Source organism: Pyxicephalus adspersus, chromosome W (genome assembly GCF_032062135.1).
Source record: "Pyxicephalus adspersus chromosome W, UCB_Pads_2.0, whole genome shotgun sequence".
NCBI classification, from domain to species: Eukaryota; Metazoa; Chordata; class Amphibia; order Anura; family Pyxicephalidae; genus Pyxicephalus; species Pyxicephalus adspersus.
In genome coordinates, this window is record NC_092870.1 from 4823603 (window position 1) to 4841751 (window position 18149).

Genomic DNA, 18149 nt, shown 5'->3' on the forward strand with positions numbered 1-18149 from the left:
TTTCCTTTGCATTGGTCCACTGGTCTCTAAAGTTTGTGGGGTGCTTTTGACCACTTTGCAATACATTGCCGAATACTTTGGAATTCCCCTGGCCCAAGATAAAACTGAAGGCCCTACTACCTCCTTATCGTTTCTATAGCTTGTGATTGATACGCAGCTAATGGAATGTTACTTACCTGAGAACAAATTGCAGGACTTGGTTGAAGGGATATCAATGGCTTGCGGCCATATGAAAATTTAATTGAGGCAACTACAGTCTCTTTTGGGAAAGCTTAATTTCGCATGTCGCATTAGTTACATGGGCAAGATATTTTCTTGAAGGCAACTGCTGGGGTTCGTTTACCCTTGCACTATGTTCGTTTAAGTTGTGAATTGCAAGAGGATATGTTGGTATGGAAGCTATTTTTGCAGCATTTTAATGGGCACTCGGTATAGATGGAGGATACGGTGTCTAGCGGTGATTTGGCGTTGTTCACTGACGCAGCAGCTTCAGGGGGTTATGGGGCTTACTTCCAGGGCAGGTGGAGCATGGAGGCGTGGCCTCCAACTTGGGGAAAAATCCGTGGCCTTGGAGCTGTGGGGTCACCTGCTAGCCAACAAGAGTCTGTTTTCATTGTGACAACCTCGGAGTTGTCCAGGCCAATAATTGTTTTTCTGCGTCTTCCCCACCCATGATTACTTTAATGCGCTATTTAGTCCTGCAATGTATGAACTTGAACGTTTACGTTAGTGCTGTGCATATTCCAGGGGTGTGCAACAGTATTGCTGACACTTTGTCTCGTTTCCAGTGGGTCACCTTTTGGGAGCTGGCACCGGAGTCCAAGCCACAGGGATGCCCGTGTCCGGTGAGCTTGTGGAAGATGGTGGTGCCATCCTCAGAGACTTAATAAAGCGATCAGTCAGTTCTGGAACATGGATGGCATACCACTCAGCTTGGCAGGAATGGTGGGGAATTTGCAGACAATTTGGGGGGGGTTGACCATGACTCTGATTTCACTGGTTTAGTTATTTACTTGGTCTGTCATTGTTTTGCGGTGGGAAAGTCAGTTTCTGCTGTTAATCGCCGGATGGCTGCCTTGGCTTTCCTATTTAAATTGATGGGTTTTGGCCTTGCGGGGTTATAGAAAGGGGGTGAGGCAAAGAGACCAGAGGCGACCAGTAACGGTCAGCCTTTTGCTGAGCTTACTGCTGAGCCCGATGTCGGTATGTTCTGGCAAGTATGAGGTTCTCTTATTTAGAGTGGGTTTTAGTCTGGCATTCTTTGGGGCTTTAAGAGTGAGTAAATTAGTTCGTCCAGCGAAGACAAGGCCAGGAGGTTTGTCAGGGAAGGGATGTGGCACTTACGGACATGGGGGGACTTTCCTTGTGGATTAAAAGGTCCAAGACGGATAAGAAGGGGCATGGGTTTAGTTTTGAACTTGGATCTGTTAGGGGTTCCCTGGCATGCCCATTGGCAGAGGTGAGGGAATTTGGCCAGGTGCTACCTGCGCTGGAGGGACCCTTTTTGGTGCACGCAGATGGGACCCCACTCCCCTGATTCCAATTTGTGTCTGTTTTCAGGAAGTGCCTGGTGGCAGTAGGTTTGAATCCTAAGGAGTATGCCTCACATTCATTTCGCATTGGGGCAACCACGGAGGCGGCCAGATGGGGGCTTGGGGAACAGGTTATCAAGCACATCGGTTGGTGGGAATCCTGTAGATATAGATTGTATGTGCAAACTCAATTGAGTTAGAGAGTTTTTTTTCTGGGGGGGGGGGTAAGATTATTGCTTGGTTTTTCTGTTGTCATGTGTTTCATGTGGGTCAGTTTTAAAAATAAAGGGAGGGGATAGAAAGGTGTTAAAAGGCAGAATGGGGGGAATGGCCAGTAGTCATTTTGCACACACAGAAAGTGTTTTCCACCCTCCCTCCCTGTTGTTACTGCGTGCTGGGGGTGGTTGAGGTCCTCAAGGGGGGTAGGAGCTGATACTATTGGTGGACGGAGGAGAACCCATCTCAGGTGTGGGGACTCTCAAGGTCATGCTTGAATAAAGGGTGAGGTCAAAAGTAAGGGGGAGGGGCCTGAGAGACATTCCTGGGCTGTGCCGTGCGGCTGGGAGCAAAAGCTGGGGGCCCCTTCTGGCTATCTGGTGATGGTGGTAAATACCTTTGAGGACCTGCAACTAGGGACTGATTGGTTGTTAAGAAAAAAAGTGTGAATTAAAAGGTTAAGGAAGGAAAGGGTATATAAGTTATAGTATGTTATTTATTGCAAGTTATTGTCATGTTCGATAAGTTTATAACTTTGATAATAAGACGGATGCTAAGGCCATTTAAATCCATAACAGGTGGTCATCCAAATATGTACAAGGCAAAAACCCTCTTTTTATTCATTTACGCATAATTGGATATTCAAAGTGAACATTTTTGAAATTTTTAGCAAAATTGAGTGGATTGAAACTTTGTGACAAACCCTATTAAAATCAGAAGGAGGGAGGATTTTGTTATTAGCTATTTGCAACCAGAATGTATCGGAGGCCAAGAAAATAAAAAACATGCACAATGTGGCTTGAAGGCCATCATTGAAAGCACACAAATCAATTTTAAATACAGGTCTGAGGCATGCTTAAAGCTGTGCATGGTGTTGTGGAACACACCAATTTATTATACAGTAAGGCTCAATATCTCCTTACACAGATAACTCCAGCTTACACCAACAAGATTTGATGTTGTGATACTACATTTTATAGTGAGGTTTATCCATTCCTTTAGACTATTACCTTTTGTTACCAAAAGGTAGAGGTTAAGAAGTGTACATTTTAGGTATTTTATTTATTTAGTTTTCACTAATCTAAGTAATATGTAATAGCAAACAAAAATGTCATTGTTACTTATTTAAAAATTACCGTGGCCTGATTTTGATGACATTTTGCTTTTGTGCAGTATAGCTTTTTATGCTTTTTTTTAATGTGCACCTTTAATTAGGGGGGTAGTTGATGTGCCTACCAAGTATGTAGAAGAGAAAAGTACAGTTTATGGAATATAAAAGGGAAATGATGGTGAAGACACTATCAATTTAGTTAATGTATTCAGCAGCAACGGTCCCACTACACTCTGGACCTGAAGGAACTGCTTAAAAGCCACATTATGCAGCTCAGACCATCTTTAATTCAACTCTAACTTCTGTTTGGATTTCATCCTTTTTTGTTCTTGTAGAGGTGAGGATTTCCTTGCAATCTCGGCAAGTTGAGAGAGACAAACTGGACATCTAAAAGTAGCAAAAGTGATACAAACTTTATATGATATGTACTTGGACGTGAGAATCTTTGAGGAAGGGGAAACCTATATCCTTTATCCCTAATTTAATGCTGCTGTGGCGTAAGCGATTCCAGTTTTGGTCCAGGGTAATGTGAGCCACCATTACTTTGTTCAATGAGCATGCATTTCTTTTAGATAATTATCTTTACATCCCCATGTTACAATATTCCTGATGAAGCAGACAGGTTCTGTGAAACGTGTTGAGTTTGGGCCTAGTGCCCGATACAATCTTGTAACTTGGGTATTGGAGCTTACGTAAGAATTACCATCACTAATTATACATTGATAGTAGAAATACTCAATATAGTATGTTGAATCATGCGTATTGATGTTTTTATTTGTGTGGGATTTTAAGAATTGTTAAGTTAATGACATTTTAATATATATTATCTTTATAGCAGTACCTTAAAAGTCCCGCTATATCTATACATCACTTCATCTTGGAGTTGAAACTTTTTTTGTTCATTTTAATTTTGGGATGTGGTACATAATATGTTGGTATTTTAAATGGGGTGATTTAAAACACAGGCATCTCTCTCCTGCGCATGTGGGAAGTTCTGATGCTGGGCGTGCCTGTCACGCACGGAGAGACAGGACCACTAAGGGGCGTATGGAGGTGGTGCGAGCCCTGAGAAGGGCCAAGGCGCAGAGTCTAAGCCGTAACCAGGTTTTCTCCAGAGCCTCTGATGGTGAAGATGTTGCGCTGCTGGTTACGGCCAGGTTGCGGTCCTTGGGCACGCCAAGGTGGGCAAGCACGGTACCAAATCACCAGGCAGGGAGATGGAATCACCAGGCAAGGAAACCTGGGGTACAGGCAGCAGGCAAGGGAGGTCAGGTCACATGCCAGGGGTCAATAGCCAGGGATCCAGGAGATAGACAGCAATGACACAGGGGCCACTGCGGGCACAGGGAACACTGGAGACACTGGAACAGCAGGAGACACAGGAGAAGCAGGGATAACCACAGGCAGACAGGAACACAGGAACAGCACAAGGAAGTTGGCTGGGAACCAACAGACTGGACAACGAGGGGTTAACACAGGAGCTGGACACAGGAAAAACTGGATTAGGCAGCATCAAGTTACTATTGCCTAGCTCCCTAGTTCTGTGAATTAGTTCATGTACACTTGCTGCCTTATCCAGTGTATACCATTACATAGTTTGGGGTCATCTGCAAACACATCACTGGTATTTTTAATCCCAAACTCTATATCATTTATAAAAATGTTAAAAAGTAATGGTCCCAACACTGAACCCTGGGGTACACCACTAATAACCTTAGACCATTCAGAGTATGAATCATTAATTACTACTTTCTGGATGCGATCTTTAAGCCAGTTCTCTATCCATTTACAGATTGACTTTTCTAAATCTATCGACCCTAACTTGCATATTAACCGTCTGTGGGGTACAGTGTCAAATGCTTTAGCAAAGTCCAAGTACACTATATCAACTGCTACTCCACTGTCTACCTGTTTACTTACTTCCTGATAAAAAGAGAGTAAATTTGTTTCACAACCTCTTTCTTTCTTTTCTTCTCTCCGTCTTGCTTGAAGCCATGCTGACTATCACTTATAATATTATTTTCTAACAGAAACTCCTCTATGTGGCTCATTTTCAAGCTCTCTAAGACCTTTCCAACTATGGACATTGAACTAACTGGTCTGTAGTTACCTGGTAATGATTTAATCATTTGCTCCCTTTTTGAAGAAAGGAACCACATTGGCCTTACGCCAATCCATCGGTACCTTGCCAGTGACTGGATGTAATCCATCAGGTCCTGGTGCTTTGTCAGTCTTTATTTTTCCCAGCTGTTTCTCAATCATATCAATTCTGAGCCATTGTTACTCATTTAAGGCAGTGACATTGCTATTATGAATTTGGAATTGAGCTCTGCCACTAGCAATTATTCGTTAAGAGCAATGTGTGATTCATAAAATAAATGTCTGCCTTAAACAATAGAGGCACATTGATGTACCTTAGTTTGTGTTTTTTACAGTGTTAGTAGCAAGGTTCTGATTGTAACACCATGCTAGGGTTACAACACAGGCTGAGTGTGATAGTGGTGGCTCAGATTGGATTAGGCTGGGCAGTGCCATTGCTGCAATTATTCATTTCCTGTTTTCTGCGTTTTGTAGTTTTCTGTATTTTGCTAGTCTCATTGTCTGTGTATGGACTGTGTTCGCCTTGTCTAATCGCAGCAGCTCAAATGCTTTCATTTTACTAACCGTGGTTTCCCTTTTATTCTATACAGCTAATCCGCAGTGGGTCTGTTTTACGTGCTGAGGCAGCATGGGATCACGTCACCATGGCCAACCGGGAGTTGGCGTTTAAAGCCGGCGACGTCATCAAAGTGCTAGATGCTTCCAACAAGGATTGGTGGTGGGGTCAGATTGATGATGAGGAAGGATGGTTTCCTGCCAGCTTTGTTAGGGTAAGTGATTTCAATTCATTGAGACTATAAAATGAAATCAGTTATTATTTTGGTATTATTCTAAGATGTACAAAATACAACAAGATTATTGAGATTATGAGAATGAATTTCATGGCCACAAACATAACAGCTGTTGCTTTGTGTGCCCAAATACAGATTAGTGTTTTTATATGGAATACAAATATATTATTTTTAGGATGTCAAAGAAGAAATCTAGTGCAAAACATAAATTATATATAATCTCTAAATGTTTTTTGCGGTTGGGGAGAACCAACAATATGAATATCTCTTATTAATGTCATTCAGACAGATAAAAGACTGAGGAAAATCCAATTGGGTTTTTGAAGAAAAAAACTAGCTGGAATGAAAATGTATCCACTAGTAAATTAGCCCTTTAATGTCCATTCTGTCCATGTATCATGATGGTTTACAACAGCTTGGTGAAGTACAACTGAGATCTCATTGACCATTTCTAACTAACCACGGATAGAAAAGAGGAATCAATACCATAATATTTCACAGATTGTCTGCCACCAGTTTAAAACCATTATTAGTTGCAGTTAAAAAGTAATATTGTTGTAAATATTGTTTGGGTGCATTAGGAACAGGACTGTCTTCTTCTGTATCATAAAAAAACTTGTGTATTTATTCAAAAATCTTCATAGAAAGTAACAGCAGCAGTTTAATAAGTGTGTGTGTGTGGTGACACCTGATGGATGTGATGTCATGCAATATATACCATTCCATACATTCACATATGGTCATACATACAGAAATAGATAACAAAGACCACGTGATAACACAACTTATGAATATTTGTTCCAGCCTTCTAGGCAGTCTCAAACTACAAAATCACATCAACTCTGTCAAGTAAAATAGATAAACATATATTCTGCCCTTCCATTTGTTCCAGTCGCGTACATGAATATTACATCATATAAACTTATAACTTGATCTAACAGTTGCACAGTAGGCCCACAATCAACAGTAAAGAAGCACTGTATATGTTTGATTTAATGTGGACCTGAGAGATTATATAGGCTGAACTGAATTGTAAAGAATGATAATTGCCTGGATGTAAATCAGATCTTCTGGTTTTAGTAGTGTCAGTTACACATCTGAAGCAAACATGCAACTAACTGACAGTACCACAGTTCACTGAACATCTGAGCTCTATACTCATTTTTTGTAAGAGATTAAAAAGGTATTAAAAGGAAGAGGAGCAGAACACCAGGTATTCTGATTTTGGGGGTAGATTTTAATGTCTCCCTGGACGAACCCTCGGGCACTTCAAGCAGTTGGGGCAATATACAACTCACTAAGAAAATAAGTTATTTCATAAACACCTACTTTTTGACATCTGGCATATTCAACACCCAACCACTCAGGATTATACTTTTTATTCGACAGTTCATAAGGTATATTTATGGATTGACATGGTTTTAGTACGCCATACCGATTTGCCTGTTTGTGAGAGTTCGGGTATTGATAATATGTTAAAATCATCCTATCTGATCATGCTCCTATCCATATATCTGTATCTTTTACAGAGGTGTGGGTGGAAACAAATTTTGAAGGTTTAATGAAAGTCTTCCCCATAATCCTGGGGTTCTAGCTGACATAAACAATCGGCTTCCACTATATTTCCATGAAAATAGCTACACAGTCTCACATCTAGCAACGGTCTGAGCAGCACATAAACCGTTTGTCCGAGGCATTCTAATTAAACATGGTGCCTGCCTTAAAAGGGAGAAAGGTGCTCAGATTCACAAACCTTTGCAGGATATACTGTACATACTTTGGAAATGACACATAAACAATCTGGAACGAGAGATGTTAAACTGCAATTACAACAAGCCCATGAACAATTGAAATCTCTATTTTGCCAAGGTTACGTTGGCAAAATGTAGATGTACATTTTTCAAATTCGGATATAAATTTAGTAGAAGTTTAGCTAATGCTTTGAGACCAAAGAGAGTATAAATGTATGTCCCCAAAATTGATGATTTGGTTGGGGAGGTCACACCATCTCCCCAGAGCCATTTCTAATGTATTCCAGGAGTTTTATGCCTAATTACATGCCTAAATACAACCTGAAAATCTCTGACCCCGTCAAATAGGATTAATGCACGCATAGATGCTACAAGTTCATACTTGCTCTCTTCAGGGATGCCGTCCATACCTGATCAGTACAAGCAGAAACTTGAAAGCCCTATAACCCCTGAAGAATTTTCCTGAGCTATAGGAGCCTCAGCCACAGGGAAGGCCCCGGGTCCAAATAGACTTACTTTGAAGTACTACAAGACCCTGCTCCCAGCGCTTAGTGCCCACTAGAGATATCCTTGAGGCCCATATTACGGTTATTCCAAATGAAGGGAAAGGCCCTACTACTTGTTCCAGTTACAGACCAATTTCACTCCTCAATGTGGATGTGAAACTACTGTATATTCAAAGATTCTGGCGGCACGCTTTACCCCCTATATCCAGAGTTTGATTCATCCCAACCAAGTAGGCTTTGCCCAACCGGGAGGCACGTGACAACACTACTAAAACCATTGACATTGTACATTGGGATCAAAGCAAAGGCCATCAACTGATGCTCCTCTACTGATGCTGAGAAGGCATTTGACAAGGTGGATTGGGACTTTATTGAACAAACCCTATGTCATATTGGCCTAGGTGAGAGTATCTTGTCACAGATCGATGCGTTATATTCATCCCCATTCATCCTACTATCTGACCGTCTAATGGGACCAGACATTATGCAGCTGTACATCTAGGTAGGATAATTGAATGGTTTAGACATGCGGACTGGAAACATTGGAATTAAATCGAGCAAGCAACTATGGAGATACCCTTGATGGCATTACTTTGGAGTGTGACTCAATTGCCTTCTTGTATTCCTACCCATCCCACAATGGGGGCAACTTTTGGCCCTTTTTCAAAAAATCTCTCATACTTGTTCCATCTGCCCGGGGCTATCACCCTTGAGTCCATGTTAACTTTTTACGGGGTTTGGAAGATCCGAATTTACAGGCCGTGGCAGAACTTGGTGCTAATCAGGTAAACTTTTTCCTAGGCCTACATTATTAGAAAAAGTTCAGATCCAGTTTTTGTTGAATTGGGTTTCTAGTGTACACGCCAGCTACATCATTTTTTGCATTCTCTTCCGAGATTGGATACCTTTCGGAAGACACTCACAGATTTTGAGTCCCAGTATACTGCGCAGGGGCCAATTTGACATCTGACTTCACATCTGTACTCAATGTTTATTCCCCCGGAATCAGAATTTGTTCCCCCTTTTGTCACAAAATGGGCCCAAGATCTTTCACCCAACCAATGTGACTAATTGGTGTCGATAGCTCAATCATCTTCAATTAAGTCGAGACGGGATAAAAAAAGATGGTACAGCAGTGTTCTGCCCAGAAATTTTTTTCAGCCGGGTGGTAGGAAGCTGTTGCCGGGTGGTAAAAAAGGGGGTGTGGCAAAAGACAGCAAATTTGGTGCTCCCAGTTGTTTATGCCATGGGTATCCAGGAACCTCTTATTGTTTCAGTGTTCTACCTTCTCCCAATTATTTGTTACAACTTTGTAATGCCTGCCCCGTTAGTATATCAAATTTTTCTATTCTGTGTATTTTGCCACAACTGTCCTATGCCGTGTATTGTGACCCAACTTACTAGTGTTCTAAGTTTTAAGAGTGTATTCCTTTTTTCAATTTAGGACTCCTAGTTGCACTTTCCTCTGAAACAGCAACCCCAAACTTTTTACATTTGTGACCCCCATATCTTGAAATTCTTTAAAGCTGGGGGGCTGAAATTGTAATAACTAGTATCTATGAGGGTCCCCTGTACACCCTGAAAATTACAATTTATTGTGACATACAGTTTAGGAGATATGGAGGTTTGTACACAGAGCTGTGAGGATGCAGAATTCACATGCAGAGCTAGAGGTGGATACATTTCACAGGCAGATTTTTTTTAAACAGAAATCGGAGCTCGTGCTATGAGATGGGGCGGGGCTGCCTGTGTCTCCTTCACATGAAGGCTGAACTGTGTGCTCACCTCTCATCGGCAGCAATCCTCTGAACAGATGACACAGAGCAGCCTCACCGAGGTCCGTGCATCCGAGGATGAGAGCTGCCGGGAGCTGGGCAGGGTATTCATAGCAGCCGGGCGGAGCAACCGGCTTAAAACCTCTGGGGAGAACTATGGTTCAGAGTACCGGTCCACTTGCCATCCATATTTCCAGCAGCATCAGATGTTTGTTGGAGTTGTAATGAGCATAGAGGCACCTTTATGCATATTTTTTGAGATTGCCCGAGGGTTCGTCCCTTGTGGGAGAAGGTGCATGGACTCCTCCCAGGATTTAGACTATCGGATATGTCACACTTGCCTCTTTCTCACTAAAGCACAGACTCCTCTCTCCTGCGTATGCGGGCAGTTCTGACGCTGGGCGTGCCTGTTTCCAAGCTTTATTCATTCCGTCCAATCCGCTGGCCAATTAGAAAATAGCCTCTTGACCAGCCCTGGCTATTTAGCTAGCTCACACACTGCACTCTGTGTTCGTAAAACATGTCTCCATTGTGCCGTGCCCCTAGTTCTGTGAACTACTTCCTGTTTACCTGGTGCTTAACCCCCCCTAGCGGTAATCCCGAGTGTGACTCAGGGTGGACGATCCCGCTGTGATCCCGGGGCGCCTCTCCGTCGGGTGGTGTGGCCAGGCGGTATATTTAAAAGCAGATTACAGAGTAATCTGCTTTTAAATACCGCCCGGGTCTCCGCCACCCCGCTGCATGCATCTACAGTTAGATGCGATGCACCATACAGGATTTCTGCATGGTGTATCGCATCTAACTGCAGATGCGATCACCAATAGTAAATTCCAGGGGTGATGCCAGCGGCAATTTCCAGTGTGTGCCAGAAAGAGATGTCAGCATTGATGAAAGTCTAATGGCTTACAAGGGGAGGCTCAGCTGGGTGCAGTACATTGCGTAAAAGAGGGCACGATTTGGCGTGAAGACCTATATGCTGTGTAAATCCTCATCTGGCTACATCTGGAATACGGTACTGTACACTGGAAAAGGGACACAGTTCAACCCCAGATACAGCCATTATGGATTGGCCACATCTTCAGTGCTATCCCTCATTGAGCCATTGCTAGGAAGGAAACCAGGTTCTACTGTCCTGACTGTGATGTTGGACTTTGTGCAGCACCCTGCTTCAAAATCTACCACACCCAGGATGTCTACTAAAAATGTAAATATTTTTTTTTCTAAAATCTGCATTTAATTTATATTTTTATTTAATAATAATATTGCACCCTTGTTTGGAAATTTTCAGTGAGAAATTTTTGATAAAATTTTTTTTTTTTGATAAATTACATTGTTGTGGTCTAATATTTCATTATTTTTTATAATTATGTATTATAATTTATGATTATAATAAAAAAATATAATTATTATACCCCGGAGTTAATCCTAAGAATTACAGGTCCACAATATAAACAAAAATTTCTTTGCAAAAAAAAAAAAGGATCACTTTTTGCATCCAAAAACTGACAGAATTGGAACGCTAGGGGGGTTAATTCAGTGTTTCCTCTGTCCAGCTCCTGTGTTAATCCCTTATTGTCCAGTCTGTTGGTTCCCAGCCAACTTCCCTGTGCTATTTCAGTGTTCCTGTCTGTCTGTCTGTCTGTGGATATCCCCGAGTCACCTGTGCCTCCAGTGAGGCCTGGAGCAGGGAACAAAGTGAAAATCAGTGGAAGGCCTGCATGACTGGGAAGGGATGGGAGCAGGCAGGGGAAGGGTTAAGAGTTAGCATAGAGAAGGGGGGGGAGTTGCTGCATTAGTATGCCGAGTGACCACGTGCAGGGGGGAGGGAGAAGAGGAGTGAAAAGGGGGTTAGTCGGAAAGGGAGGGTCCTTTTTCAGCGTGACGGAGAGAAGGAAAGAAGTTTTTGTGAGCTGAGCACATCACAGGAGCACATGGCAGACATTGATGCTTTGCTGGCACAATTGAGGGCAGCTGCAGAGGATCGGGGGCCTGGATGGCTGCAGGATCAGGTAGAGACTGCACTACAGGGGGTTGCTTCGGTCCCCACAGTCAGGGGAGCGGACGCAAGACAGCCTCGGAGATCTAGGCCTCCAGTGTGCCTGAGTCCTGAACCCCCTAGGGCTCGCCGCCGCACTAGGAGCCCCATTAGGGACCCTCCAGGGTCTTCAGCCCAGCGGGTGTCTGCTGCTGAGGCTGGGACAGCTGAGAGGAATCCTCTTCTCAGGCGGAGCCCCAGGATGGGAGGAGGGGGAACAGACAGAGGTCCCCCCCTCCTTCCCGCCCTGTGAGATCAGTAGTGCAAGCCCTGAGGGGGCTTGCTGGGAATGATGGTGACAGCGTGTGCGGGCACGTGGACGGGGGGCGCTCTCGCAGGGGGAGCGCCCCAGGGCGGATTTCCAGGGTCCAGCAGTAGGGCAGAGTCGCAGGGCTCGGGCCCCAATAGGAGGGAGCCGCGGGGCTCCCTGGATCTGGCGGAAAGTGCAGGGGAGCTGGACAGAAGCAGGGCAACTGTTCCCTTCTCCAGGATGGCTGCAGTGGAGGAACGGGAGGCGGGGACGGATGAGCGTGAGGAGGAGGCGGGGCCACCAGGCCAGGAGTCTCCAAGAAGAAGATCCAGCTTGTCAGCAGTAAGGGGCGGGACCGGCACGAGGACGGCAAGTCCCGGCTGTGTGAGGGCTGGCAATGGAGGCAGCGCGGCTGGACAGTGCAGAGTGGAGGAAGGGGCGCCCTGCTGGTGTTGGCCGGGCAGGGGGAAGCAGCGCAGCGAGGAATAGAAGAAACAGTAGGAGTGGCATGCGGCTTCCCGATTCTGGGTGGTCCAGAAGTGCCTGAGCAGGAGGCTGAAGAGGACCTGTCGGAGGGAGAGCTTGCGGCCGGTGAGTGTCTGTTAAGGAAAGGGGGGGGATTTAGAAAATTGGGGAGGGGGTGAGGTGCAAGGGGGAGGGCCGCGACAGGATGCCATGGGCACAGGAGCCACGGCGGCAGGGGGGCCACCCCAGGCAGGTGAGTTGGCGACAACGGTTGTAGGTGATGTAGCAAAAGGGGAGGTATAGGTGTGTTTTGAAGGGCCGTTGGGGGTGCACTTGCGGCAGAAGACGAAGGAGCAAATCTGGAAAGGTGAGTATGTGGATCTTTTTACATTGTTGCCGCTGGAGCGTTTTCACTTGGATCGGTTGCAAGGTGAGTGGCGGAAAGAAGAGGAGTCGAAGCAGTACAGGTTGATCCCGCGGACGTTTGCTAATTGGTTGCAAGCGTTTGCGATATTCGCCAGTGTGTTGGGAGAAAAGGAACCAGGGCATTGCTCGGCCCTTTTCTGTTATTGGGATGCCATTGGGGAGGCTCATAGGATTTATGGGGGGGGGTAGCGTGGCTTAGATATGACGAGCAGTTTAGGCAGAGGAAAGCTTTTTGTTCGTCGATTCGGTGGGACCACAAGGACATTGGATTGTGGATGAAGCTGATGACCCCGGGGAGGAGTGGGGCTGTGCAGCCCTTTATGGGGGGGGGCGGTGGTCCGTCAACTTTCGGGCCCTCGGCCTTCCGTAAGAATGAGGTGTGTTGGCCATTTAATGAAGGGGGCTGCAAGTTTGGCCAGGCCTGCCGTTTCAAGCATGAATGTGCAAAATGCGGTGGCATGCATGGAGCAGCCTCCTGTTTTCGAGCAGGCGGAGGAAGGGGGTCGGACGCCGCTGGAAAGAGGGATGACGCCGGTGAAGCTAGGTCCAATGCGGCCTTTCCCAAGTAGGTATCCGGACCAGGCGGCTGCTAAGCTCTTGGAAGAGGGGTTCACAGAGGGTTTTGGGATTCCTTGCTCATTGAAGGAGCTCCCCCCAGTGGCAAGGAATTTGAAGTCAGCGAGATTACACCCGGAGGTGGTAGGAGAAAAATTGAGGAAGGAGGTGCGATTGGGCAGGATGGGGAGGCCCTTCCCAGCGCTACTGGTGGAGGACTTGGTGATTTCTCCTTTAGGGGGGGTGCCCAAGAAGGAGCCCAACAAATTTCGTCTCATTCACCATTTGTCTTTCCTGGCCGGTGCGTCAGTGAATGAGGCGATTGACCCCTGCCTTTGTTCCGTATCCTATACGTCGTTCGACAGCGCACTGAAATGGGTGCGTAAGTATGGCAGAGGAGCCCTGTTGGCAAAGGCGGACATAGAGGCGGCCTTTCAGTTATTACCAGTGCACCCGGACAGTCAGCCTTTTTTGGGAAGGAACATTCTATGTGGACCGCTGTTTGCCGATGGGGTGCTCTTTGTCGTGTGCGCTGTTCGAAACTTTTAGTTCGTTTTTGGAATGGACAGTGCGGGAGGTAGCCAGGGTTGATTCGGTCATCCATTACCTGGACGATTTTCTTTTCATCGGGCCACCTGAGTCGGCGATGTGTAGGGTGTTGGTGGCGACATTCGATTTCTTGGCAGACAAGTTCGGTGTCCCCTTGGCGCAAGATAAATCGGAGGGCCCGATGACGGAGTTTGTTTTTCTGGGGATCACAATTGACACCGTGGCGATGGAGTGTCGATTGCCAGGAGACAAGTTGGAGGCATTACGGATTGATGTGGCAAGGGCAGTAGACAGAAAAAAACTTACGTTGAGGGACTTGCAGTCGCTCCAGGGTAAGTTAAATTTTGCCTGCCGGATCATGCCTATGGGGCGGATATTTGCGAGGAGATTGGCGGCGGCTACAGCTGGGGTAAGTTGCCCAGGGCATGTTATTCGTCTGTGCAAAGACTTGAGGGAGGATTTGGAAGTTTGGAGGAGATTTGTGAATGAGTACAATGGGAGGTCAGTTTGGTTAATGGGGCCGGTTGGGAATAACCTGGAGTTATTTACAGATGCGGCAGGAGCATCTGGGTACGGGGCATTTTGGCAGGGAAAATGGAGTGCTGAACCTTGGCCTGAGTCATGGAGGGAGGCTGGTTTGTTGGCAAATTTGGCGGTCTTAGAACTGTTCCCCATTGTAGTAGCGCTGGAGTTGTGGGGTGGGGAGCTTGCAAATAAACGGATAAGGTTCTGCTGTGTTGATTTGATTGCTGAGGCAGTTGGTTTTTTGTTGCCTTCGCTGGAACATTGCGGTGGCTGCTGTGCATATCCCTGGTACTGTTAACAATATAGCTGACTCTCTGTCTCGGTTTCAGTGGAAGCGGTTCCGGCAGCTGGTCCCAGGGGCGGAGCGGCAAGGTGTCCCGTGCCCTCAGGAACTGTGGAAGATCCCCTTGGCATCGTAGCGGGTATGATTCGGCGTTCAGTGAGTGCGGCTACATGGTTGGCGTATTCGGCGGTATGGAAAGAATGGTGGGATTTCTGTGAGGCATGAGGGGGGGGGGGGGGCAGGTCAGAAGAGGATTTTAAGGGGGTGCTGATTTATTTTTTGGGTCGCTGTTTTGAGAGGGGGGTGTCCGTTGCTGTTATCAATAAAAAATTAGCAGGCTTAACCTTCCTGTTCAAGTTAATGGGGTTCAAGGATTTGAGTAAGGAGTTTTTAGTTCGGCAGGCGGTGAAGGGGAGAGTAAGAATGGATGGGAGAAGGCCGGTGTCGTTCCCCTTGTTGATAGCATTGGTGAAGAGGTTACAGGGGATCTGTAGTAATAGTTATGAGAGGGCGTTGTTCAGAGTGGCATTCGTTTTAGCCTTTTTTGGGGCTTTTAGATTTGGGGAGCTGGTCAGCCAGGCAAAAAAGAAGCCGGGAAGAATTCAGGTAAGTGATATGGAGTGTGTGACGGTGAGCAACTTAGGATTCGCCTGGCCAGGTCAAAAACAGACCAGGGGGGTAAGGGATATTGTTTTACAAAGTTTGGGTGGGGGGTTGGTTTGTCCGGTGGAGGCTGTGAGGGAATTTTTGGCGATTAGGCCGGAGGGGGATGGGCCCTTGTTGGTGCACGCTGATGGTTTGGCTTTATCGAAATATCAGTTTGTGGTAGTTTTTAGAAGATGTTTATGGGAGGAGGGGGTGGAGGCAGGACAATTTTCCTCGCATTCATTCAGAATAGGGGCAGCTACGGAGGCAGCTCGGTGGGGCCTTGGGGAGGAGGTTATTCAGCACATTGGTCGCTGGGAATCTCATCGTTTTAGGTCATACGTGCAGCCTCATATGCTGTGATAGGCTGGGGGGGTGGGTTTCATAAGGGATGGATGGTATCGCGTTTTGCATAATTTTGTTATTTTGTTTTAGGTGGTTCCCAGTGTCTTGTTTGGATCATCGGGCACTCCTATGTGAGCCGGGGGGCCAGACGAGCAGCATTACGGGCCGGATGGGCGGCAGCTGGGTTTCCCTCGTGCCGAAGTTGTAATTCGGTGGATTGGAGTGCCCGGGATGCAATGGAGTAGGCTGCTGGCAGAGGTTCATCGGTATTTGCAGTGGGATAGGAGTCCAAATGTGTTGGTATTGCACGTGGGGGGAAATGATTTGGGGAGGAGGCCAATTAGGGAATTATCCAGGGACATTAGGTGGGACCTGCTTAGGCTGCTTACTTTGTTACCGGGTGTCACAGTGGTCTGGTCCGATGTGGTGGCCAGGACACAATGGCGAGGCGCTCGGTCAGTGGCCCGGGTGAATAAAGCTAGGATTAAGCTTAACAAATCGGTGGGGGGCTTTGTGGCACGGAATGGGGGGGTGGTAGTCCGGCATAAGGAGTTGGAAGGGGACTTAGGGTTTTATTTGGAGGCTGATGGGGTGCACTTGTCTGATGTGGGTATGGATCTGTGGTGTCTAGGGTTGCAGGAAGGAATTCAGAGAGCTGTCCGGGTGTGGCGGGGCGCACAAGGGCAAGGTGTCGCTCTTGTGGCGCCGTGGCGGTGAGGTCCTCGAGGGAAGGAGTGGTATTGGACGGTTTCAGTGGGGGTGAGGGTCTCATCTATGGTATGGGACCCTAGCTAAGGTTGTTGTTGGGAAGGTTAAATTGTTTTGTGGTAGGGCTGCGAGTGCTACTGGTATCGTTCCCGAGCTGGAGATGCGGCTGGGAGCATTACATATCACGGTGGTGCAGACCCATTATGTGCAAGGGGTTACAATAGTGGGGCCTTCGAGGACCAGTAACCAGGGGTTGTGTTTTAGGAAAAGGATGTTTTATTAATGTATTGGTTACAGTTATTTGTTATTATTTGTAAGTTGTTATTATTTGTTGATTATGTGTTTATATTGTTATTTATGGTTATTTATTAAAAGAGTTAAATTTTTAAGTTATTTGTTAATAAACGGCCCAAAGGGGCCATTTAACCAAGTTGTGGTCTCGGTGTGTGTTTGGGGTAAAGGGGTGGGGTGGGGGGAGGTGGGAGTGGGGCACGGCCTGCGGGAACTCATCCCTATCACAGTCATGTGGCTTCCGGTGTCTCCTGTGTTCCCTGTGCCCGCAGTGGCCCCTGTGTCACCAGTGTCTGTCTCCTGGATCCCTGGCAATTGACCTCTGGCGTGTGACCTGACCTCGCTTGCTTGCTGCCTGCCTCAACCCCAGCTTTCCTCAACTATCCTTCTGGTTTGTGATTTGAAACCGTGTTTTGCCCACCTTGGTGTGCCCAAGGACCGCAACCTGGCAGTAACCAGTGGCACAACATCCTCACCATCAGGGGTTTTGGAGAAAACCTGGTTACTGCTTAGACTCTGTGCCTTGGCCCTTCTCAGGGCTCACACCACCTCCGTGCAAGCCATAGCATCCCCTAGTGGTCCTGTTTCTCCGTGCGTGACAAGATACCATTTGAGGCTGGTTTTTCCTTCTACATCTTACCTCTGTTCCATTAAGGATATATGGCAGATCCCTTTTGATAAGGCTAATGGATGCAGCGAGAGCATTCTGGCAATGTAGCGTCAATCATGGACCCCTAGTATTACTCAATGGTTTAACAGTGTTAATGAGCTTTACCTGATGTAGGTCTTAACGGCATCTCTCAGAGAGAGATTGCAACTCGGAAATGGTTCTACTGGACCTCATTCCGTGATTCCTCTGATTATTTGACGGCTGCAATCCATGGTTGCACCTCTGGATCCACATGCCTTACATGTGTCCAGTTAACTCCCATTCCCCCTAATTAAGAGCCCACTTCCCCTCCCGCCTCAGTTCTCTTTTTGCCAGTAGTAGTAATAAAAGTTAACAAATCTACGAGTTGAGTCCCTAGGGATTCTTTATTATGTTTTTTTTGTTTTTTTTATTGATATATTGTACTCTCATTATTATAATACCTTGGAGAAACTAAGAATGTTTTATGGTAAATTGGTCTGTGATATTTTTTGTGCACTTTTTTATTCTTTTTTTTCGCCTTTCCTTGTATACAGTTTTATACATATGTAGAACATGTTTGATATGGCTGATATTTGTTATACTTGTATGTTTGTATATCCCTTTGTTCAGTCAACCTAATAAAGATTTAAATTTAAAGA

The 18149-nt window shown here is 46.0% G+C and overlaps 1 protein-coding gene across 2 annotated transcripts in view; it reads left to right on the forward strand.

Moving 5' to 3' along the window:
- Window positions 1-18149, forward strand: part of LOC140342911 (rho guanine nucleotide exchange factor 9) — a 931826-nt gene that overhangs the window by 97967 nt on the left and 815710 nt on the right. For both annotated transcript variants that reach the window (XM_072429272.1, XM_072429271.1), the window contains exon 2: window positions 5550-5729. In XM_072429272.1, the coding sequence (XP_072285373.1) occupies window positions 5550-5729 (180 nt within the window). The remainder of the gene's footprint in view (window positions 1-5549; window positions 5730-18149) is intronic.